This window comes from Rattus norvegicus, chromosome 2 (genome assembly GCF_021556685.1).
Source record: "Rattus norvegicus strain SHRSP/BbbUtx chromosome 2, alternate assembly SHRSP_T2T, whole genome shotgun sequence".
In the NCBI taxonomy this organism is placed as follows: Eukaryota; Metazoa; Chordata; class Mammalia; order Rodentia; family Muridae; genus Rattus; species Rattus norvegicus.
This window is the reverse complement of record NC_141535.1, coordinates 233,977,604-234,002,308: the sequence shown is the minus strand read 5'-3', so window position 1 is coordinate 234,002,308 and position 24,705 is coordinate 233,977,604. Positions and strand designations below refer to the sequence as shown.

General features: G+C 43.1%; 1 protein-coding gene across 18 annotated transcripts in view; it reads right to left on the bottom strand.

Annotated features, from left to right (window-relative positions):
- Positions 1–24,015, bottom strand: part of Kyat3 (kynurenine aminotransferase 3) — a 62,669-nt gene extending 38,654 nt beyond the window's left edge. For 4 of the 18 annotated variants that reach the window (XM_087631622.1, XM_087631577.1, XM_087631605.1 and 1 more), the window contains exons 1-2: positions 6,217–6,449; positions 1,756–1,855 (exon numbers count right to left, since the gene is read on the bottom strand). Coding sequence is in view for 2 of the 18 variants with exons in the window: in XM_087631552.1 (XP_087487678.1) it covers positions 1,756–1,854 (99 nt within the window). In the remaining 16 variants the exon portion in view is untranslated. 18 annotated transcript variants of the gene reach the window in all.
- Positions 24,016–24,705: the final 690 nt, after the last annotated feature.

The following is a 24,705-nucleotide window of genomic DNA, read 5'->3' as shown; positions in this document are numbered from 1 at the left end:
CAGACAGCGGGCGGTGGAGCTTTCTAGACAGCTTGTCTAAGTGAACCGTACCAACGAGTGTGATCAGGAGCTTCCTCTCCCTCCATCCATTCCAAAGAGAAACCGAAACACCTGACACTTATCTTGTGGACCACTCATTTCTCGCCTATCTGACTCCCGTCCCCATATTCCCCCACCCCCGCCCCTAGGAAACTAACTTTGAAACAACCAATCTGCCATTTCTGCTTTTTAAAATTTCTGTTTTCTTTTTCCCATGTACTAGGTCAACTCCCTTTCCTAGGCCCCTGGAACACTTACTCCATGGAATAAAGTATTGCCCAATTCTAGAATAATAGTAATAATACTACTAGTACTAATAAACAACAACAACAACAACAACAACAACAACAACAACAACAATTAAGGCCTTCAAATTAAGACTTTGTGATGTTGCCCTTCAAAAATTTTGGGGTAGACTGGGTCAGGTTCCTGAATGAGGTCTCCTTGTTGCTAGAGAGGTCATAGGTTGTAGAGGTCCCAAGGTCCACATGCTTACATACAGCACCAGAGAAACCAGAACTGATACATACTCAGGCTTTCTTCTTCAGTGGAGGGGACTGACACCTGGAAGGCTGTTCCGAATGCTGTTTAATAACCCGGTGAGCTTTTGCTCTTCTGTGGAACCTGCCTCATCCAAATCCCCCTTATCCTGAGCATTGTTTCTCAGTCAATGGATCCATCCTTCTGAAAGAGGTCCCATGTCCTTTACAAGAGGGTCTGCTGTTATGCTCGTTACAAACCATCCCTCTACAGGCCCTTATGCTGAACATTGCTTCTCAGTCAACAGAACCTATTTTTGCGGGAGAGGTTTGAGGCAACCATACGGTAAGCTTTCTTGATAACTGCCACATTCCAGAAGTTTGAACCAGCCCAAGGGCTAACTAAGTCAATGCCTCTTTTGGTTCATTTCTCTGCTGGCAGTAGTAGATTTTGCAGGGATCCCCCCCACAATGGGCCACCCCAGGGTAATCCCTCTAAGGCTGGCTCCCACCTACTCCCCATGCCATTCAGGGACAGAAGCTGGCTCAGCTCTCCCTCCTGTAGTGTGACTCACATTCTGGGTCTGTTTGCTTTTCCATGGCGTCCCCTGCTTCACCGTCAGTTACACGAGACCAGTGGTTCTCAACCCTCCTAGTGTTGTGACCCATTAACACAATTCCTCAGGCTGTGGCGACCCCCAACCATAAAATTATTTCTGTTGCTACTTCATGCCTGTAATTTTGCTCCTATTATGGGTTGTTATATAAACATCTGATATGCAGGATATCGGATGTGACTCCTGTGAAAAGGTCACAACCCGCAGGTTGAGAAACACTGAATTAGGTGAACTGGAGGTCACTGACCTGCACTTTTGTACTTTTGGTCACAGTTGATAGTCTTTGCTAAGCAAAAAGGACGAGCCCACCACCATCCCCAGGATGGCTAAGCCAGGCACAATAAGGTGTCCAATCTTAGGAAAGTGAATATAAACCTATCACACTTTCTCATTAGTAACATTGAGGAACTTATATTCAAACTCATATTGTGTGACCACAGAATAAGAACCGGTAGCACGATGAGCCAAGACCAGCAGGCAGGTGCTCAAAGAACCAGAGTTCTGGTGAGTGATGAGACTCACTCCCTCAGCCCGCATCACAGAATTACTCCTTCTACTAAGACTTTTAACTAACATGAGAAAATACATAAAACAACGTGTCTGTGACAAGCAATACCTACGGCAGAAGTGGAGAGTCCGAGAACTTTCGAAGAGTAAATTGTCTTTATGGGCTTTGCTCTGCAGCCAAGGGAGAAGAGTCTCCTCTGGGCCAAAAGCATGCTAGAGAAAAGAGACATTGAAAGAGGAGTCAATGAGCGAACACCGCACCGCTACAGGACACCTGTGGGTGGTGAAGAGGACAATCTTATATAAATCTTAAAGGATGATGACAGAGGGATTTAAGTTTATACGTATATCGAAAAATACTTCAGATTTCTTCCCCTTGCTATGCTATGCTGTATTAGGACATCGAAGTTTATAGCGTTAACATTAAACACTGCTAATGCTAACTGAATGCTGGGCTCCCGGGACCACGTGTGGGGTTCCCGGGACCACATGTGGGGCTCCCGGGACCACATGTGGGGCTCCCGGGACCACGTGTGGGGCCTCACTTCTCTTCTTTAACCACGTGAGTTCTAGAGATCCAACTCAGGCCGTGAAGCTTGGCGACAAGGCAAGCATGTTTGCCTGTAGAGCCATCTCACCAGCAGGGAACACATTTTTGGCAACTCTACTAGCTTTCGTCCCTGCCTCCTTTCCCTTTGGATTCTCTTTCTATTATATATCACTCATTCTGGAGTCATCCGAACGCTCTCCTTCTTTATCTTATAGAAACCTTCACTCAAACTTTAGGTGGAGAGAGTCCAAACTGGGATCACATCCACTGGCTCTGTCCCAAGAGCAGGAACCATGTCATTCTGGACCTCGTAGGGTCCCTCCCCCTCAGACCTTAGGGAACTCAGAGGCGGAGGAGGAGGAGGAGGAGGAGGAGGAGGAGGAGGAGGAGGAGGAGGAGGAGGAGGAGGAGGAGGAGGAGGAGGAGGAGGAGGAAGAGGAACGGAGCTAGAGGGGTCGAGAACACCAGGAGAACATGGCCCACAGACATCCACTAAGAAGACCTCACAGAGAACTTCCCTTCGTGTGCTGAACATAGTGTTCTTTCTGTGTAATCCTAGCAGCTGTAAGAGTAAAATGGGAAGATCATGTTTGTGCTAGCCTGGGCTAGCAAGACTTTCTCAAAATACTGAGTGACCAGGATGCAGCTCAGTGGTAGAGTGCTTGCCTAGCACAGGCAAAGTCCTGTGTTTAATCCAGAACCTTAAAACAAAAGAAAAACGCTAAAGCCACCTCCCCCTGAATTCCTTTCGAATATACCCAGAGCCTATTTATGGTGCTCTGGTATTCTTAAATAGATGCTGGTATTCTTTTGAGACATCATCTTAGATCTGCTGATGTTCTATTGAAATCGACAATACTGAAGCCATTTTTGCACTGAGATTTGTGAAGATATCCTAAATTAAATTATAAAGCTTTTAGGGCCAGGTATGGAGGGCCTCCTTGGATCCCAGAGCTCTAGAGGCAGAGCCAGGTGGGTCTCTGTGAATTCAAGCCCAGACTGATCTACAGAGTGAGAGCCTATCTCAATATAATAATAATAATAATAATAATAATAATAATAATAATAATAATAATAATAAATATAATAACAATCACAATAATAAATCATCGTTATCATCTTTGATCTCATTGTGAACATGAAATTTCAGTAAATAAAAAGATAACTTCTAGAAGTTTTAATATCCAGAATAGATCATTTTAGGAACTAGTCAAATTTCAGTTGTGGTCATCTGGGTAGCAGTCACCAGTAGTAAAAGAACAATTTATAAGCTGGGCCCAGAGGGGAGTGTCTGCAATCCCAGCTACTCCAAAGCAAAGCTTGAGTGTCAGAACATCCATCCCTTAACTCCTTAAGTTTTTGAGACCCAGTCTCAGGAATCCGGCCTTGAACTTTCTTCGCTGCTGGAATTGCAGGCGTGTGTTGCTACACCTGGCTTCTTCAAACAGGTCCTTGATAAGTGAGAAGCTATGAATCTCAGGTTAGTTTTGAAGATGGGTTTCCTGAACAACCATATTAATAGTCTCCAGTTATACAAGCAGAATTCATTGGGAATTGCTTCTGTATCCATAGGGAACTCCTTTAGTCTCAGGAAAATGCAGGGAGCTCTGGGCAATGAAGCTTCCTGACAGTTCTGCTGCTTAGAACTGGAAAGAGAGTAAGCAGAACTTATCATGCCTTAGCTTTTATTCTGAGACTGAGTGTGCAAGGCACCTGTACCAATACATGGTGTTTCTTCTAACCATCCATCAAATCTTAGATTAGGAAGGGGTGGGACATGGCTGGCTGGGTAGAGTACTTGCTGTGCACACATTAGGACTTGCTTGCTGTGCACACATTAGGACTTGTGTACTGATTTGCACACATGATGACAAGTCTTGTCTATGCAAATGCCAATGCTTTCCCTGGAAAAAGTTCCCCGGTTTCTTCGAACCTAAGGTCGTGCACAAGCTAGGCAAAGCTCTCTAGCTAGCAGTCTTAGTTAAATCCCCAGTTCTTATTTTAATTTGTAGCTTAGTCAAACTGAACTGTCTCCAATTCCTTCTGTAGCTCCAGGCTAGGCTTAGCCCCACCTTTGGCCTCCCAAGAAGCGGGTATAGGTGTAGTTAGCCACCCCGCCCCCGTGATTTTTGACTTGGGAAACACTACTTTGAGGATTAAATATAGTGTGCTCCAAACTTGCTAGAAATAATTAACTTTTTCCATCCTTTTATTGCCAAGTTGGCTTATTAGCTTCTCAATCACCAAGGGGGCAAACCCTCTTTATTTAGTTATAGATTCTGAGCCTGAGAAGCAAGCTAGTTTTCCTATTTATTTTTGAGACAAGGTCTTATACAGCCCAGGCTATCCTCAAGTCAAGGATGATCTTAAACTCCTGATCCTCTGGCCTTCCCCTCCCAGGTGGGATTACCAGCCTGTGTCATTACATCTGGATGGTTTTGATTTTTTTTTAAACAATGTGTTTGCTTGAATGCAATTAACACTGTATATTGATATTCACAGATAAACTAAACACATACATTCAGATATCATTAAATTCGAAGAAAAAAGGTACTTGGCTTTTGGTTTCTCTCTAAGCACAAGGGTCTGTGAAGAAAACCAGAGAGACATAAATCAGGGTGACCCAGCTAATCTAATAATGGCACAGGGTATATTAAATATGAAACCCATGTCAGATACACATGGATCAACAGAAAAATAAAACTACCATTTTATCATCTCTAGGGAGGACTGATTCAGAAGGAAGACTGTGGACAACCTAGAGATCAAAAGTTGAAGAAAAAAATGCAAATCTCAAAGGTAGGCAAAGCATTCAAAAATCAGTTTAAACTCGGCAAAAGTTTAATGTTCTGAACTTACTACTCAAACTAGCAAGTTCCAAACCTGACCCACAGGTGGTGTACACAACACAAAGAATAGTTAGAGTGTTAGTAATTTGAAAAAGTCCAGAATCTTCAGGTATCTGCAAGCTCAAGAAAGACTATCAGAGATAACTCCTCAAAGGGCTGGTGCTAACCAGTGGGTCCCATTTGTTTTCGCCACAGCCACACGCCACACCTGTTAGTCCACTTCTAGAATGTTTATAAAGTTCACGAATTGCAACAGAGGGAGGCGAACAGGGTTCTGGCTTACAAAGTACAAAGAGACGTTCAAGGCCACATGAAGAGGTGAAGCAGGGAAAGAATACAGCCACGTTTATCAGCATAGGAGTTAAGAGGCACCATTTAAAAACAGCTTTAATGCCGCGTGAAAGTGGCATTTCGTGTAAGCATACATTTCTCACAAGAGAAGCTGTATGGCTGCCTGATGTAGGGATTAGGATACAGCACACAGGCAAAAGTTCAAAAGATTTACAGACTGGCTGGCTGCAGCCTGCGGCCCGGAGCAAGCTTCCTGTGAGTCACCTACCCATCAGATGGTGGAGCAGAGTCTATATAGGTGGAACGCAGAATCGAGTTAGTTAGGGTCATGAAGCTCAGATCTGCAGGAATGCTTGACCTTCAGACATTACTGATAAGATTGCTTTTGTCTTTTGAAAAGCTCGGAAAATCTCAGCTCAAGCTTCTGTTTTAACTGCTTTAGTTTCCCTCATCAACCTTGAACTTCCGTTTTACCTGGGCTAGGGAGGCAGCTTAGTTAGTAGGGACGAAGGTCTGGGCTCCAACCCAGGCACGGAATAAAACCAGTAGCGGTGGTGTACACCTCCAATCTTAGCACTGGGTGTGTGGGTGTGTGTGTCAGGGGTGTGGGAGTGGAGATAGGAGGATTGAAAAGTTCCTTCGCTACTACATAACTACTTCGAGAACAAAAGACTGTCTCAAAAAGCAAACACAAAAATCTATCACGGATGAACTGAAGTCAGTATTGACCTTGCAAGAGTGCGTTCTAAATACCTCAAAACATACAATCAAGAGTAAGAGGGACAAGGGAGGACTGGGGTCCAGTTATCTCAGAGCCCTTCTTTCTCCAAAGAAAAGCCTGTCAACCCCAAGGTAGACCCTCACAGTCTCCTCTGAGGTCCGACCTCGTAGGAGCGCTCCTCCAGCCCGCCGACCTCCCTCTGGCTCCGGGTTCCGCAAACTCTGCACGCCCCGGGCCGCGTCACCGCGCACCGTGTCCCGCGCCCGCTTACGTCGTTCTCCTGGTTTGAATGCAGCCCTGGCTTTAGTCCGGAGATCGCTAGGTGTCGCAGGGGTCCCTGATGAAAAGCACACGAGGACCCAGAAGCAGATTGCAACAAAAACCTTCCTGAGGATTGAGGGGGCGGGGTGGAGGCGGTGCTTGACTCTGTTCGGGGATTGGCTCGGGCATCAGAACTGAGGATACGGATTGGCTACGGCATTCTCCAATCCTGGAGCTCACTGTGCCAGTGAAGCTCCCAGGCTAGGGGACCCGGCGTGGCCTTGGTTGAGCATCAGGAATCAAATGTAGTGTGGGACTGTTTGGGACAGGCCTGATTTTAAATCTCTGCTGCGTGGATTTGAAGCAGGTTCCGGGTGAAAGACTTTGGAAGATGCTTGAGAGGCTGGCCTGTGCGGTGTGCAAAAGGGCTTGTAGGTGTCTATTTGTCCCCTCTGATGGGGCGAGAGGAGGGAGAAGGATATCTTTCCTTCGGAACAATAAAGTGATGCAGGACCTAATGGGCGGAGGAAGCCACACTGAAGCGGCTAGACACCTAGTAATTAAGGACAAAACCCGGACAAGGAGGGAAAGGATGACCACAGAGACACTGCTTGGGACTAGGGTGGGGGCTCTTTTCGTTAAGAGCAGAGCTTGAGGGTTAGATTTTCTTCCTCTTGCATTTAAAGGAGTTTAAAGTGTTGGAAGTCATGAGAGTGGCTGGACGCTGTGTCCTACAGCCTGTAGGAGAGAGCAACAGCAGGTGGGATGGTTTGGATCCCTGTCCTTGCCACAGTGAGCCAGCTGCCTCTGTTTTGTCAAGAACATTAAATGAGCTCATTGTAAGCGATGGCTCAGGGAGGCCGCCGAACTGAGCTACCCGTGGGTGGGAAGAAACATTTTAAGCGGGAACATGGAAAACCCTTGTGCGTTATAAAGAAAAACTGGTAGCTGCAGTGTGTGTGTGTGTGTGTGTGTGTGTGTGTGCGCGCGCGCGCGCGCGCGTGCGCCTACGCGCGCACGTCCCCATGTGAATTGGAATAGCCTGGAAGTTAAGGGTACAAGGGGAGGGGTCTGGAAGGACCTGTGGCTTTGGTAGGCACCATGTAGGCAAGTGGCTTTTCCTGGCAAAAAGAAAGTTTCACAGGTCCCTGAGGAATGAGGGTGAACTTTTGTCTCCCTGCAGTTCTACAGCGGAGCTTGAGGTGAGACAAGACTCCATTTTGAATCGAGTCAGTGCCCACTTTTGGGATTATTGCAGTTTTCTTTTTTTGGACCTAAAACTCAGGATGATCCAGAATGGATTTATCTGCCAGTTGGTGTTCTGTTGATACTGCTGTGGTTGGATTGGGAAACGTCACAGTTCATTTTGAAGGTTTTTTTAGGTCAAGTGGCTGCCCAGTCACTTTTCTTTCTCTTTTTTCTTTTTTACATACAACCATCACAGTAAGCTGCTAGTTCCTTATTTCAAAACACAGGATATGCTTCATGAACACTGTGTTCCTAGTTTCTGATATAATTAAACTGACCACATGATGGAATGCCACCTTTATTATTTCTTTGACTTGCGGTTTCCTTGCTAGTTAGAATGTCGTCTTGGTGGCTGCAGCCCTCTTGGAGCAAAACATGGAATCTATGAGTTGAAGCTTTTTGGTTTGTTTGCTCTTTTGGTTTTAAGATAGGATCTCACTGTGCAACCTTGACTGTTTTCACTACTTAGCTCAAGTTGCCTCCAAATTCAGACACCCTTCTGCCTCAGCCTCCAGAGTGCCAAGGGATCCAGGCATACAAAGCTTTGCTCAGCTTCTCAGTAGTAAACCACTGCTCCCCAGCTAGGCAAGGACAGTGATGCTGGCAGTAATTTAAATGTTTCAAAAGCCTTAACAGAAAGTGTGCACTTACCCACAAAAAGGTTGCAAAATTACTCTGTATCTTTCTGTCTCGGTTCACGTATATTCTCTGGATTGAAATTCAGTTTAGCTGCTAGCATTTGCAATTTAAACAAGTCAAATCATCTTCGAACTGCTGTTTCAAAAGGAAGAATGAATTTTGACTTTACAGATCATAATGGTAGGAAAAGTGATTGAAGTTGTGGGGTGTATATGTAGATAATGATCATCAAAGGTGTCCTTGGGGAAAGTTCAATATAGCTTTCCAGACATGGGTTCGCAGCACAGCTCCCAGCTAAGCATCAGAAGCCATGAACACAGGCAAGCCTCTGTTGGGAAAGAACCCAATGGGTACACAGGGAAGCCAATGCTGGGTGGAATCCCAGTGTGAACACAGGCCAACATCTGCTGGGTGGGAACCCAGTGTGAACACAGGCCGGCATCTGCTGGGTAAGAACCCAGTGTGAACACAGGGAAGCCTCTGCTGGGTAAGAACCCAGTGTGAACACAGGCAAGGCTCTGCTGGGTGGGAACCCAGTGTGTATCTACAAATAAAGCAACAGATAGTTTTGTATTTAGTTATATATATAAAAGAACCCACTGCGAACACAGGCAAGCTCCTGCTGGGTGAGAACTGCTCTTTGATGAGGTGTTGGTCCTCTTTTTTCCCGTGACTTTGCCTCTGGAACTCCTGGTCCACATCCACAAGAGTGCATGTAAACTTTCAAGGGGTGCAAAGAGGCTGAAGATTCTCAGTCCCGCGGACTGTCCATGAGGACTTTCCTCTTGCTTCCTCTGTCTGTCATGCTGTGTAAAGTCACTGTTTTATGCTCTTTGCACATTTGGGCCCTGAGGCAGTGTTAGTATATAAGTCAGCTCAGGTTCTATGGGTTCTTAAAGGGTGGACAGTACTGAAACACTTTGTGTAATGTACATCAGGAGCAAGAGGATAAATGTACGTCCAACCCCCGAAATGCTCTTGTAATGTGCAGCAATCCAGCTGTAAACACGGAAGGAGAAACATCAGAAGAGCAATCTGGATGAGCTAGCTCTCGGGTTTAAAGGTTTGCATGTAGCAAACAACAATAACAACAGCAGCAGCAGCAGCAGCAGCAGCAGCAACAACAACAACAACAACAACAACAACAACAACAAAACAACAAAAGACCATGTTCTAGGGAGCATTAAATGTTAATGCTCACAGGTAGTAATGAAAGTGTTCGCCACTAGATGGCGTATGCCGCTGTCTGAATTTTATGTATTGTAATTGGTGCTTCGTGTCAGGAAATAAATACTGCTTGCTGAGTTAGAGACACGTCAATAAAGATGTGTTTGGATGGTATCTTAGCTCGACTTTTACTCCTGTCAAGAGAAACCATGACCAAAGCAGCACTTATAAAGGACAGCATTTAATTGGGACTGGCTTACAGGTTCAGAGGTTCAGTCCATCATCAAGGCAGGGCAGCATCCAGGAAGAGGTGGGGCTTGAGGAGCCGAGAGATTTCTACATCTTCATCCGAAGGGAGACAGGAGGAGACTTCCAGGCAGCAAGGACGAGGGTATTAAATAAAGCCCACGACCACAGTGACACACCTACTCCAACTAGGCCACACCTCCTAATAGTGCCACTCCCTGGGTCAAGCATATACAGACCATCAGAGATGCATTCGGTGGGCTTTCACACTTCCTGTCTCGTTCACCCCCTATTTTGGATTCTTTTCTTGCTTTTTCTCTACTGCTTGTTGTCTGGTTGGGGAATATATTTAAGAAGTGTTAGGGAGATGCGATAGCCCGTGGTGTTAGAGCAGCTCCTTTCTAAATCAGAAAGAGATGCCTCTCTCTTGTAGGGCGTTTAGTTTTCTATGAATATGTGTTTATGATTTTTGTTCACTACTAGACACTTACCTACTCCCAATTCTTTTATGTTTATTCTTTTTATTTTATGTGTAAGAATGCTTGGCCTGCATGTATATATGCATGTGTATCATGTGCATGTCTGGTGCCCAGGGAGGTCTGAAGGAGGCATCAGATCCCATGGAACTAAAGTTAGGAGTAGTTGTAAGTCACCTGGATGCTGGGACTCAAACGTAGTCTCCCGGGAGAGCGGCCAGTGTGCTTACCTACTCAACCATCTACCGAGCCCTACCCGCCAATTCATGTTGGTGTTCAACAGAGTTCTGAATGAACGATCCCTCTAGCATAGGCGACCGTGGTTCTCTTATGTTATCTTACCTAACTTCCCAGGGAGACTGTTTCTGACCTAAGCTGGGAAGATCTCTGTAATAAAATGTGGGAGAGTGTGTTGGGCACTTCTTTGAGGGTTTCCAGCTAAATATTTCAGTTTTTTCCTCTAGTTTTTGTAAATTCTGATGTCTGGCTGCTCATTACTTGTGTATAGAAACGGTTGAAGTTTATTTTTTGTTTGTTGACTGAGATGGTTAGGGTGTGGCTTTGTGTGTGTGTGTGTGTGTGCGTGCGTGTGTAAAATGTGTGGTTTGTGTTTCCGGTGAGCACGGAGAGGTGTGTATGTGTGCATATGGAGATCAGATGCCAACACTGTTTATCTATTTCTTGATTGACAGCCACCTTAGTTTTTGAGACAGATTTTCTTATTAATCTGGATTTACATAAATTGCTAGATTGACTGGCCAGTAATCCCCAAGTGTTTGTTTGTCTTTGCTCTACCCTCCCCAGAGCTGGGATTACAGAAGTGTGCTCTTTTTCCCACTTGTATTTGGATGTTAGGGATCCAAACTCAGGTCCCCATGCTTAGACGGCATGCACTTTACTATCTTAACCGCCCTCCAATCCCCATGGTTTAATATTGTCATGTTTAAAGCTTTGCATGTAGCTTTTGCAATGTTGTGGGATGCCTTTTAGACTCTGACAGTGCTGTGGTCAACAACAAGAACAATAACAACAGCAACAACAACAGCAGCAATAACAACAACATAACAAAGACCAGCTCAGTTGGGTCTTACATTCTATGCACAATGAATGCTAACACTCGCAGGTAGCAATGAAAGTGACAGCCACTAGATGGTGTACTTTGCTGTCTGACTTTTATGAATCTCATTGGTGCTTTAGGTAATGCTGTTGAATTGGAGACACCACTAAAAAAGCTGTGTTTGGATGGATTTGGTAGCTTTTCACTCTTCCTATCTCTTGCCTCCTATTTTTAATTCTTTTTCCCTTTTTATCAGAGGTTTTATGTATTTATATTTCAAATGTCGTACCCTTTCCCAGTTTTCCCCTCTCCCATGTGCCCTCCCCCTGTTTCTGTGAGGATGCTCTGTGTTCTACCCATCTACCCACTTCCACCTCACTACCCTGGCATTCCCCTACACTGGGGAATCAACCCTTGATATGATCAAGGGCTTCTCTTCCTATTGATGCCAGACAATGCCATCCTCTTCATATGCAGCTGGAGCCACAACCCCCTACCCCATGTGTACTCCTTGGTTGGTGGTTTAGTCCCTGGGAGCTTGAGAGGGGAGTGTTGGTTGGTGATATTGTTGCTCTTCCTATGGGGCTGCAAACTCCTTCAGCTCCTTTAGTCCTTTCTCTAACTCCTCTATTGGGGTCCCCATGCTCAGTCCAGTGGTTAGCTGCAAGTATCTTCGTCTGTATCAGTAAGGCTCTGGCAGAGCCTCTCAGGCTCCTGTCAGCAAGTACGTCTGAGCATCAGCAATAGTGATGGGATGATCCCCAGGTGGGGCAGTCTCTAGATGGCCTTTCCTTCTGTCTCTGGTCTACTCATTGCCCCTATATTTCCTAATTTTTGAATATGGTCTCTATAGGTCCCTCTCCCCTTTGTTGGGTATTTCAGCTAATCTCATCTCCCTCAGGTCCTGGGAGTCTCTTGCTTTCCTAGCATATGGGAATTGCTGGTGGCTACCCCCAGTTCCTCATCTCCCATAGCTACAAACCTCTGTTCAAATTCCTGATCCTTTGTATATCATTCCTGTCTCCTCTTAAACCTGATCCTGCCCCCTCTCACCTCCCCCTCCTCTATTCCTCCCAAGTCCCTCCCACCCTCTACCTCCCAAGAGAATTTTGTTCCCTCTTCTATGAAGGACTGAAGCATCCACATTTTGGTCTTCCTTCTTCTTGAGCTTCATGTGGTCTGTGAATTGTATCTTGGGTATTCCGAGCTTTTGGGCTAATATCCACTTATTGGTGAGTGCATACCATGTGTGTTCTTTTGTGACTGTGTTACCTCACTCAGGATGAAATTTTTTAGTTCTATTCATTTGCCTAAGAATGGAAAGAACATTTGGGCTCTTTCCAGCTTCTGACTATTATAAATAAGGTTGCTATGAACATAGTGGAGCAGGTGCCCTTGTTATATGTTGGAGCATCTTTTGGGAATAAGCCCAGGAGTGGTATAGCTGGGTCCTCAGATAGTACTATGTCCAGTTGTCTGAGAAACTGCCAGACAGATTTCCAGAGTAGTTGTACCAGCTTGCACTTCCACCGACAACAAAGGAGTATTTCTCTTTCTCTTCAACCTCACCAGCATCTGTTTCACCTGAGTTTTTGATCTTAGCCATGTGTGTCATGAAATCCCAGGGTTGTTTTGATTTGCATTTCCCAGATGACTAAGGATGTTGAACATTTCCTTAGCTGCTTCTAGGCCATTTGATCTTCCTCAGTTGAGAATTCTTTGTTTAGCTCTGTACCCCATTTTAAATTAGGATTATTTCTCTGGAGTTTAATTTCTTGAGTTCTTTGTGTATATTAGATATTAACATTCTATCAGATATAGGATTGGTAAGATCTTTTCCCAATCTGTTGGTTGCTGTTTTGTCCTATTGATAGTGTCCTTTGCCTTACAGAAACTTTGCAATTTTATGAGGTCCCATTCAATTCTTGATCTTAGAGCATAAGCTATTGGTGTACTATTCAGGAAATTTTTCTCTGTGCCTATGCGTTTGAGGCTCTTCCCCACTTTTTTTCTATTAGTTTGAGTATATCTGGTTTTATGTGGAGGCCCTTGATCCACTTGGACTTGAACTTTGTAAAAGGTGATAAGAATGGATAGATTTGTATTCTTCTACAGGCTGACCTCCAGTTGAACCAGCATCATTTGTTGAAAATGCTATCTTTTTTCCACTGGATGGTTTTAGCTCCTTTGTCAAAGATCAAGTGAACATAGGTATGTGGGTTCATTTCTGTGTCTTCAATTCTATTCCATTGATCTACCTGCCTGTTTCTGTACCAAAACCATACCGTGTTTTTTTTTTTAAATCATGATTGCTCTGTAATACAGCTTGAGATCAGGGATGATGATTCCCCCAGAAGTTCTTTTATTGTTGAGAATGTTTGCTATCCTGGGATTTGTTATTCCAGATGAATTTGCAAATTACTCACTTTAACTCTATGAAGAATTGAGTTGAAAATGTAATGGGGATTTCATTGAATCTGTAGATTGCTTTTGGCAAAATGGCCATTTTTACTATATTAATCCTGCCAATTCATGAGACTGGGAGATCTTTCTGTCTTCTGAGTTCTTCTTCAATTTCTTTCTTCAGAGACTTGAAGTTCTTGTCATAAAGATCTTTCACTTGCTTGGTTAGTTATTTTATGTTGTTTGTGACTATTGTGAAGGATGTCATTTCCCTAATTTCTTTCTTGGCCTTTTATCCTTTGAGTAGAGGAAGGCTACTGATTTGTTTGAGTTAATTTTATACCCAGCCACTTTGCTAAGTTGTTTATCAAGTTTAGGAGTTCTCTGGTGGAACTTTTGGGGTCACTTAAGTATACTATCTTATTATCTGCAAATATTAATATTTCAATTTTTCATTTCTACTTTGTATTCCTTTGACCTCCTTTTGTTGTCTAATTGCTTTGGCTAGGACTTTGAGTACTATATTGAGTGGGAAGGGAGAGAGTGGACAGCCTTATCTAGTCCCTGATTTTAGTGGGATTGCTTCAAGTTTCTTTCCATTTAGTTTGATGTTGGCTACTGGTTTGCTGTATAGGTATGGGCCTTGAATTCCTGATCTTTGTAAGACTTTTAACGTGAAGGAGTGTTGAATTTTGTCAAATGCTTTCTTAGCATCGAATGATATGATCACGTGTTTTTTCTTTGAGTTAGTTTATATTGTGGATTATGTTGATGGATTTCCATATGCTGAACCATCCTTGCATCCCTGGGATGAAGCCCACTTGATCGTAGTGAATGATTATTTTGATCTATTCTTGGATTTGGTTTGTGAGAATTTTATTACTTTTGCATTGATATTCATAAGGAAAATTGGTTTGAAGATCTCTTTCTTTGTAGGGTCTTTGTGTGGTTTAGGTATAAGTTTTTTGTTGCTTCTAAGAATGAATTGGGTAGGGTTCTTTTTGTTTCTATTTTGTGGAATAGTTTGAAGAGAATTGGTATTAGGTCTTTGAGTGTCTGATAGAATTCTGCACAAAAACCATCTGATCTTGGCCTTTTCTGATTGGGAGACTTTTAATGACTGCTTCTATTTCTTTAGGAGTTATGGAGCTGTTAAGATTGGACCGATTTAACTTTGGTACATGGTATCTGTCTAGAAAATTGATCATTTTTTCCTCAGGTTTTCCAGTTTTGTTGAGTATAGGCTTTTATAGTAGGATCTGATGATTTTTTAAATTTCATCAGTTTCTGTTGTTATGTCTCCTTTTTCATTTCTGATTCTGTTAATTTGAATACTGTCTCTGTGCCCTCCTGTTTGTCTGGCTAACGGTTTATCTATTTTTTTGATTTTTCTCAAAGAACCAGCTCCTGGTTTTGTTGATTCTTTGTATAGATCTTTTTGTTTCTACTTGGTTGATTTCAGCCCTGACTTTGATTATTTCCTGCCTTCTATTCCTCTTGGGTGTATTTGCTACTTTTTGTTCTAGAGCTTTCAGATGTGCTGTCAAGCTGTTAGTGTTAGCTGTCTTTTTGTTTTTGGAGACACTCAGAGCTATGAGTTTTCCTTTTAGCTCTACTTTCATTGTATCCCATATGTTTGTGTATGTTGTGTCTTTATTTTCATTAAATTTTAAAAAGTCTTTAATTTCTTCCTTTCCTTCTTTGACCAAGTTATCATTGAGTAGAGAATTGTTCAACCTCCATGTGTGTGTGAGCTTTATGTCGTGGTTGTTGTTATTGAAGACCAGCCTTGGTCCGTAGTGATGTGATAGGATGCGTGGGATTATTTCTATCTTCTCATATCTGTTGAGGTCTGTTTTGTGACTGATTATATGGTCAATTTTTGAGAAAGTACCATGAAGTTCTGTTTTAGGATGTCCTATAGATATCTGTTAAATCCATTTGATTCATAACTTTTGTTAGTTTCACTGTGCCTCTGTTTAGTTTCTGTTTCTATGATCTGTCCAGTCATGAGAGGGGTATTGAACCACACTATTATTATGTGAGGTTCAATGTGTGCTTTGAGCTTTAGTAAGGTTTCTTTTATGAATGTGGGTCCCCTTGCATTTGGAGCATAGATATTCAGAATTGAGAGTTAGTCTTGGTGGTATTTTTCTTTGATGAATATGAAGTGTCATGCCTTATCTTTTTGATAACTTTTGGTTGTAAGTAGATTTTATTCAATATTAGAATGGCTATTCCAGCTTGTTTCTTGGGACCATTTGCTTAGAAAATTTTTTCCCAGCTTTCTACTCTTACATAATACTGTCTTTGTCATTGAGGTGTGTTTCTTGTATGCGGGAAAATGCTGGGTCCTGTTTACACATCCAGTCTTTTAGTCTATGTCTTTTATATAGGGAAATTGAGTCCACTGACGTTGAGAGATATTTGGGGCCAATGATTGTTGTTTCCTGTTATTTCTATTGTTAGAGTTGGACTAATTTTAATATTCTAGTCTTAATTAATCATGGTTCAATTTGTCCACAATGTTATCTGTTTTGTGTGTATGAGCTACAAAGAATTTGATATTTTTGTTACGTTTCGCTAGGTTTTGCCATTTCCATTCATGTGAGCAGACATCTTTGTCATTTATCTGCCTGTTAGTGGTTTTCCATTTTGATGACCATATAACTAAACCACTGCACACACACCATGAATTGGAGAAGATAGAGACTTTGTTTTTTCTTCCTTTTTATAGCCAATAGCCCTGTTCTGATTCAGGAGTTCCTTACTCAGTATTGGCCATTCCTTGCCCCTGGCCTATAGGCTGCTATTTACATTAGTTTTGGTTCCATCAGTAGTTGATGAACCATGAGTGAACCGTGCATTAGCCAATGTCATGTGGCTCCCCACAGTTCAATGAGCTGGTTCTAGAGATGGATCAGGGAGATGCATTAATTTATTTAATGTCACAGATCTGGATACTTAAAATAAATAATAAAGGTGAATCTTATATAATTTATAATAGAAAATTAACACATGTACTATGGATATACTTTTTAAGCATTAAAAACCCACTGTTCCTACAGAACATTTGTCAATGTCTTTAAGTTAATTAACATGTAAATTAAATCATCCTTATCATTCCCATTCTGCATCCAGGAAAGCTACCCTTTCTGGTTTAGAAGGGAAACTAGGAGCCAGATGTGATGGTGCAGACTTGTAAGCAGCACTCAGGAGGTTGAGTCAGGAGGATCATGGGTTTGGGCTCAGCCTGACTACACACTGAGCTACATGCCTGCTTGGGCTTCACAGCATGACCCTGCCTCCAAAATGAAAGCAAACAGAAAGAGCAGCAATGACAACACAAAGGATGCCAGGGGACAACATGACCGGAAGATTAAATTCTTCTCACTCTCATTCAGGAGGCAGACAATGTCAGGGCACACAGGGCACAGCACAGCTTTGTTGGCAGCACTCACATGTGTTCTTCCCAGCCAGCTCCATCATCAAGTATGATTTGCCAGTGCAGTAGAGGCCCACAATGGCCACCACTCCCACTGACTTTGGGATACCAGACAGGATGCTCACCCAGTGACTGTGGGATACCAGACAGGATGCTCAGGGCTTCCTGGCTGGCTTTCAGTTGCCCTTTCACATTCTCAATGAAGCAGACAGGGCCAACGTGACAGCCTATTCCCTGTGTACAGATGGACAGAAAAAGATTAACTGGAAATAATCCTTTTCACTCAGAAGATAGATGAAACTGTGAATTGTATACATGAGATACATAGCTGAGAGAAAACCTGCATTCCTTTAGAATCTTATAAAATATGTGTGAATATTTTTCCATATAATGTAACTGACATTTTATTGCTCTCACAACGGAAATATTCTGTAAGAAATTTAGCCTTGCATACTTTTTGTATTAAAGATTTTATAATAGATACCATATTTGAAACCAAGATATGATTTAGAGAGTTCATTTCATGATGCACTTGCATATAATCAATTAAATATTAATATTCTTCTATTATAATTATAATGAATAAAGACACTCAGAAATTAATGTTTGATGTATGCCTTTGTGACAATTTCTAGTGATTTAAAATATATTCATTCTATCTAACCAAGTAGTTATTCTCATGTTGTAGGCATAATTATAAGTTTTCTTGCCATTCCAGATAAAGTACCAACATGAAACAACATAAAGTAATTTTTGTACAATTTATGAATATATGTGACAGTGACTTTCCAGGGACATAGTGGCATAAGAACAGCTCCCTGAAACTTAAGCAGCTCATCAGCAAATGAGTTCAAAGCCAGAGAGAGTCTTCATTCCCCAATGCAAATAATGGATATTGAAGAAAGCAACTATGATGTAAACAGCAAGAGATCAGGGAGCTGGCCAGATTACTGGAGAGGAAGTGGTGGAGAGAAATTACTTCCTGCTCTTTTCCGTTTGGTCTTCTATTTTTCCCCCATTGGTAGAGAGGTCAGAGGAGAAATGCAGAAAAGAGAAAGAGAGTCAGTGGGAGTGTGAGGGGTAGGAGCTGACCAGGCAGAAAAAAAAATCATCAAACAAGACTATGGTGACTGAGAATGGACCAGATTCTGGTTTCTAGAGGTCTGAAACAATTGCCTGAGGGTGTGGAGTTAGGGAGTCAAGATAAGCAGATATTGTCTTTAGTCTTGTCTGCAGTGGGATTTTCTAGAGAAAACCTGTCATAACTACGTTTGAGTCCTGCAGGGGAGGGTTAAGAAATGCATGGGAACAAAGAATGAGGCAGTCTTGCAACTGAAGGAGGAAATTCACTTGGCAGATAAGCTCAGAGATGTGGTGGCAACTGCCCTGTTCTTCCTCCTCTCTGGGATTCAGCTGTGAACTGAGGCTCCCAGAAAATAGCCACAACTGGGTCAATGAACCTACAGGGCCAAGTGATTAGAATTTGTGTGTTTGTGGAGAGCTGCAACGTGGCAAAGTCTGGAGCCAAGTTATCCTGGGCTATTGTTACCTTCATATTCATTTTTTCTGTCAGAAGGCCTGGAGGAAACCCCTCATATGTTGCTATAATTGCCCTGCCCCATGCTGTCACCCATGAATTTTGGAAATACCTTGATTGGTGACTTTATTTTTTCCTGTTGCTATAGAAACTTCAAGAAACCTGTCAAGTTGGGACATGGTGCATGGGAGTGAGATGAGTTTATGTTTGTGGACAATCCATCACCTGTACTAAGCTCTACAGCAGACCTTAGCTTTTATTCCTTGTTTGTTCTTATAACAACACAGTGTTTCCTTGCTTTGCAGGCTGTTCACCCTGCATCTCATTCTGTTTCCCCTCATAAATATCAGACAGAGGCATCCCCTCAGGAGAAGTAGGACTGAATCAGCTCAGCTCCATCACTGCCCACAGTCATTTAACTGTGCCCATCAGCAGAGACAGCGTGATCATGAAGAAAGTCAATCCCAGTAAATTTCTCACCCTGCTTAAGACATACATCTGAGTTAAACAACAAATTCATAACTGAAGAATAATGAATGGCCGAGAAGCACCTAAAGAAATGTTCAACATCCTTAGTCATTAGAGAAATGCAAATCAAAACAACCCTGAGATTCCACCTCACACCAGCTAGAATGGCTAAGATCAAAAACTCAGGTGACAGCAGATGCTGGTGAGGATGTGGAGAAAGAAGAACACTCCTCCATTGTTGTTGGGAGTACAAGCTGCTACAGCCACTCTGGAAATCAGTCTGGAGGTTCTTCAGAAAACAGGACATAGTACTACCTGAGTACTCAGCTACCCACTCCTGTGCATATAACAAAAAGATGCTCCAACATATAACAAGGACACATGCCCCATTGTGTTCATAGCAGCCTTATTTATAATAGACAGAAGATGGAAAGAACCCAGATGTCCTTCAACAGAAGAATGGATACAGAAAATGTGGCATAATTACACAATGGAGTACTACTCAGCTATTAAAAACAATGACTTCATGAAATTCATAGGCAAATGGATGGAACTAGAGAATATCACCCTGAGTGAGGTAACCCCGTCTCGAAAGAACTTGCATGGTATACACTCACTCATGAGTGAATATTAGCCCAAAAGCTTGGAATACCCAAGATACAATTCACAGACCACGTGAAGCTCAAGAAGAAGGAAGACCAAAATGTGGATGCTTCAGTCCTTTTTAGAAGGGAGAACAAAATACTCATGGGAGGAAATACAGGGACAGAGTGGAGCAGGGACTGAAGGAAAGGTCATCCAAAGACTGCCCCACCTGGTGATCCATCCCATATGTGGCTACCAAACTCAGTTACTATTACTGAAGCCAAGAAGTACTTGCTGACAGGAGCCTGGTATGAATGTTTCCTGAGAGGCTCTGCCAGAGCCCTATTGATAGAGATGAGGATGCTTGCAGCTAACCATAGGACTGAGCACAGGGAGTCCAATGGAGGAGTTAGAGAAAAGACTGAAGGAGCTGAAGGGGTTTGCAACACCAAAGGTTGCAATATCAACCAACCAGAACTCCCAGGGACTAAACCACCAACCAATGCGTACACATGGAGGGACCAATAGCTCCAGCTGATATATAGCAGAGAATAGCCAGACAGTGCTATTTTCTAGGAGTAGAAACCCTTGTTCTCATGAAGGCTCTTTTCCCAAGTGTAGGGGAATGCCAGGATGATGAGGTGGGATTGGGTGGGTGGGAGTGGGAACATCTTCATAGAAGCTGGGGGAGGGGTATGGGAGAGGAGGGAAAGGGGATAACATTAGAAATGTAAATACCTAAAATATCCAATAAAAAAAGTAAAAAGAAAAATTCATACATCTTCTGTTTGCTAAGTCAAAGCAAGCCAACAGTGACACTTGGAGACTGGCTGCCTGGTTAACACCACCCAGGGGTTTATCAGCTACTCTGTTCAGCCTAATCCCAGGAGCCATCTATTGTAGTCACAGCAGCAGTTCTACAGAAAATGAACTAGCTCTCAAAAATATCATCCCATTCCCATCCGGGCTTCTGGCCCCATGTTTCCAGAGTATATTTCCCCAGACCTAGCAAGAGTAAGAGCCCCTTATTGTTGCTCAGTGACAATGGACATGAAATGCCACAAGTTTTTTTATTTCCTCTTGCAACCTTGTGCAATTTTCTAGATTTCAACAAAAGATCAGATATTGATAAGAACTGCAATTTCCACCCAGTAGTGAAGCATGCCTCTTATCCCAGCACTCCGGAGACAGAGGCAAGCAGATCTCTGAGCTTAAGGCCAGAAGAGTCTACAGGTCAAGTTCCAGCCAGGACTACCAGAAAAGTTTTGTCTTGAAAAAAATATAAAAGGAAACAAAGGAAGGAAGGAGGGAAGGAAGGGAGGAAGAAAAGCATTGTAAACCTTTGATGTATCTTGAAGGACTGAGAAAGTGAAAAACATTTGACCATAAAAGTGAATCAACTATGGCGCAAAGGCTTCAGATAGCTGTAACAGAGGTATTTTTTGGTCAGGATTTCCCAAGCTCTGCCTTCTATCTGTAATGCAAAGAGATCCCATTTGATGTTTAAACTATATCTATGTGATATAGAATAGATGTGCTAATTTTTGGGTTTGGTGCTGCTTATAAAACCACAGATCAGAAGATTAGGTATAATCCTCTCAAAATCTACTTTCTGAAAATAACGTAACAGGCCCCCAGACCTTAGCACAACTGACTCCATAATGGAATTGCCAATTAAGACATAAAATACAACAAAGAGACAGAATCACCAGCCAAACAAAAACAAAGACCTAATAACATCCAAGTTCATAGCTCCGTGAAAGCTCGTAATGTACTAACCTTTCTTTCTGGCTCCTGTATTTCTGTTTTTGGCTTAGTATTCTTGTTAAGTGAAGCATGCTAAACCAGAACATTGATTCTGTGTTTGTAAACTCACCTCTAGACACGCCCAAATATACTGGGATCCTAAACATCACGTGTATCCCGCTAATAAAGACTTCCTGTTGGCTTAACCTGGGTCTAAGCAGTTTTCTCTGATGGGTACTAACCAGCACTTCAAGAGCTCACAGTGTTCCCCTGCTTGTCAGTCAGTTCTGTTTCCCTGTATCCCTGCTTCCCTGTTCTGGATTGACCAATGGCTTTTTTTTTTCAGTGAGATCCCACTCCAGGGACAAAGACCTGTGGCCCTTCCTGATAGGGAGCTTGATCCTTATTCCTTTAAACAGACTTTTACAGATTTGCTTCTTGTAGATTACCCAGAGAAAGAAGCAAAGAAAAGCCCAGCAGTCCCACTCTGGAGCGCTTGCTTGTCTTGTAGCTTTATTCTTGCTCACAGTACCTGGTTCTACTTGTTTTCCCATCAAGTCACGGAGGGGCTCAGCTTCCTCCCCAGGGCACCCTGACAAAAAAGTGGATGTACACCAGGATGTAAAAATAGTTCCGCAGGCTCCCTGGTTACTGTAAGCAGCCCCAGGTTAAAAAAAAAAACGGGGGAGAGGGAATAACATTTGAAATGTAAAAATAAAAAAATGGGGGTTGAGAGGACTTATTCCTTCCTCTTTCATGATTTCTGTTTTTTTTTTTAAACCAATGATCCCTATATTTAAAGAACTCAAAATTCACTGCTCTCAGGGAAAACAAAACAAACAAACAATTAAAAAAAAAAACTAGATAAACTGTCTGGGAGTGGATAAGGGTAGAGCTCCCTGACATTGCAGCCTGGCAGAGTGCATTTTCCTGTCTGTAGAACACTGACCAAAACAAATTTAAACCCTTTGTTGGGCTCTTTTTAGAAGAACTAAAGACGGGCTGGAGAGATGGCTCAGCGGTTAAGAGCACTGACTGCTCTTCCAGAGGTCCTGAGTTCAATTCCCAGCAACCACATGGTGGCTCACAGCCATCTGTAATGAGATCTGGTGCCCTCTTCTGGCCTGCAGCCACATATGCAGGCAGAATGCTGTACATAAAATAAATAAATAAATCTTAAAAAAAAAAAAAAAAAAAAGAACTAAAGACATCAGTCACCCAGTTGGCTTCAGACATTAGAAGAGAAGTGATAAAATTAGAATAATAAAGGCAAAATTAGGTCCAAATTGCTTCAGGGAGCCCAAAAGGTGTTGGATAACAGAGATGTGATCAGGACACGGCTGTTGACATAAGCTGAAAGATACTGACACCTTCTCTGCTGGTGAGATGCAGACACAATAGCCAATGACCCTGGAAACACGAAGGGGACATGCAGTCCATATTGCCTGGCTGGGAGAGAAAGGCACCATGGCGCCCTGCTAGTTACCCTGGGCCACACTTTCCTGACTGGGACGAAAACTCAGAGCCCTGATTCTCATGAGTCTGATTCCTCCAGAGAATCACCTGTGTACACTCTCCTGAACATGAAAGATATATTCTATACCATACCACTGGGGAGTCAACCCATCTTTGCTTTTAAGTGGACAGATCCAGAGGGACATGGACAACTTACAGGAACCAGATTGCCCCAAGGAGTAAGAAATAAAACAAAACAAAACACCCTCCAACCCTATTTGATGAGACTCCTGCCCTCCTGCCCTCCTGCCCTTCTGAGGTTTTCCAGGAAATTTCCAGTACTGGACTACTTGATTATAAAATGTACACCAAGGGACTCCTACGACGGTTACAGTCCTTGGGCTGCAGAATGTCCTCTAAGAGCTATTTGTATCAGAGGCTACGTATCTTGGCTACCAGCTGAGATGGGGCAAAAGGAGTGGGTCTCAGAGTAGGATGGCAGCCACCCTTCACAGTCCAATTCCACAGACTAAGAGACAGGTCTGATAGTTCGTGGGTGTAGGTATTGCTGTCTGTGGATGGCTGGGTTGCAGGACAAAGGGAGGAGGCTTACGAAGCCCCTAGTCTTGCCTGGGACTAAAGGAAAGGCATTTATGGCTATAAGAGGAGTTCTGACTTCAGCTCCAGCCTGAGCACTTTCAGATGCCTGGCCCATGAAACAAAAAACATGACAAAAGGGACTTTAACCCAAATTGTGGTCCACGGAATGCCCTGTGACACACAGATCTAAGTAAGTAGACTGTGTACCCACAAGGTAGTCTACCTGTCTAAGACTCTGATGCTAATAAACCAAAGAAAGAAAAAATTGAAGAAAAGAAAGAAAACAAACAAAACACAGTAATAAGAGCAGTTATAACGACGACAACAACAACAACAACAACAACAACAACAAAAAGCCCAAAACACACACATAAAAAACCCAGATTCACTGTGGATCAGAACCATATACTCACAGCACTCCAGGTCTAAGGTAAAGCCCTTGTCCAAGGAACAGCAGAATGCCAGATGTCTAAAACCGTTATGACCCTGTCCCAGATCCTACTGGACCACACTAGGAAGTCTTGTTTAAGAACACACCACCCTCAATCCTTCTGTCGTCTCACTTGCTGGTGCTCAAGTATGACTGTCCAAAGTTGAAAGATGAAAGAAACAAGGTTTGTGAGAGCTGCAGTAGGCGCTTTAACCAAAAGAATTTGGGCTCAAGCCAGGTTTCTTAGCACAGAGGGCAGAACTGATCAATCCGACCCAGGCTCTCAGATGGGGAAAATGAAAGTTCACCACCAGACACAGGATACTCTATACTTTCACAACTCTGCATGCTGATGGTAGGACACAAAACAGGGCTTCTTACCACTGGGGAAAGGGACATTAAGCAGAGATCACCTTGTCTTCTCCCTACCCCCAGGCCTTTTGGCTTCCCTTACTAATTGCTATCTTTCACTGCCAGGAACATCAGAAAGAAACTCCCCTGAGGCAAGAAGTAAGCAGGCTGCTGAGCTGGCAGCCTGACAAATGGCCCTAAGGCCAGTGGGGCCTATTGATCTGTTGAGGATATACTTTGACCTATTATTGTCTGAGAGAGGCTTCATGGCACAACCAAGAAGAAATAGAGCATGTAAAAGAAAAAATGCTCATCTCAAGCCTCCGTTTGATGCAGAGGAAAGGTTCTCCTCCCAGAAACTGTTGGCAGCGCTCTGCTACCTGTCCTTTGCTAGGCTGTTGATCTGGGACCCATGAAACGTCCTGAGTGCTCAGACCAAGGCATGCTATACCCAGACTGAACAGCCTGACTCAGGATGTCTCAGCCAGATGCCAGGCTTGTGCTCAAATGAGTTCAAAACACAGAGCCCTTTCCCAGA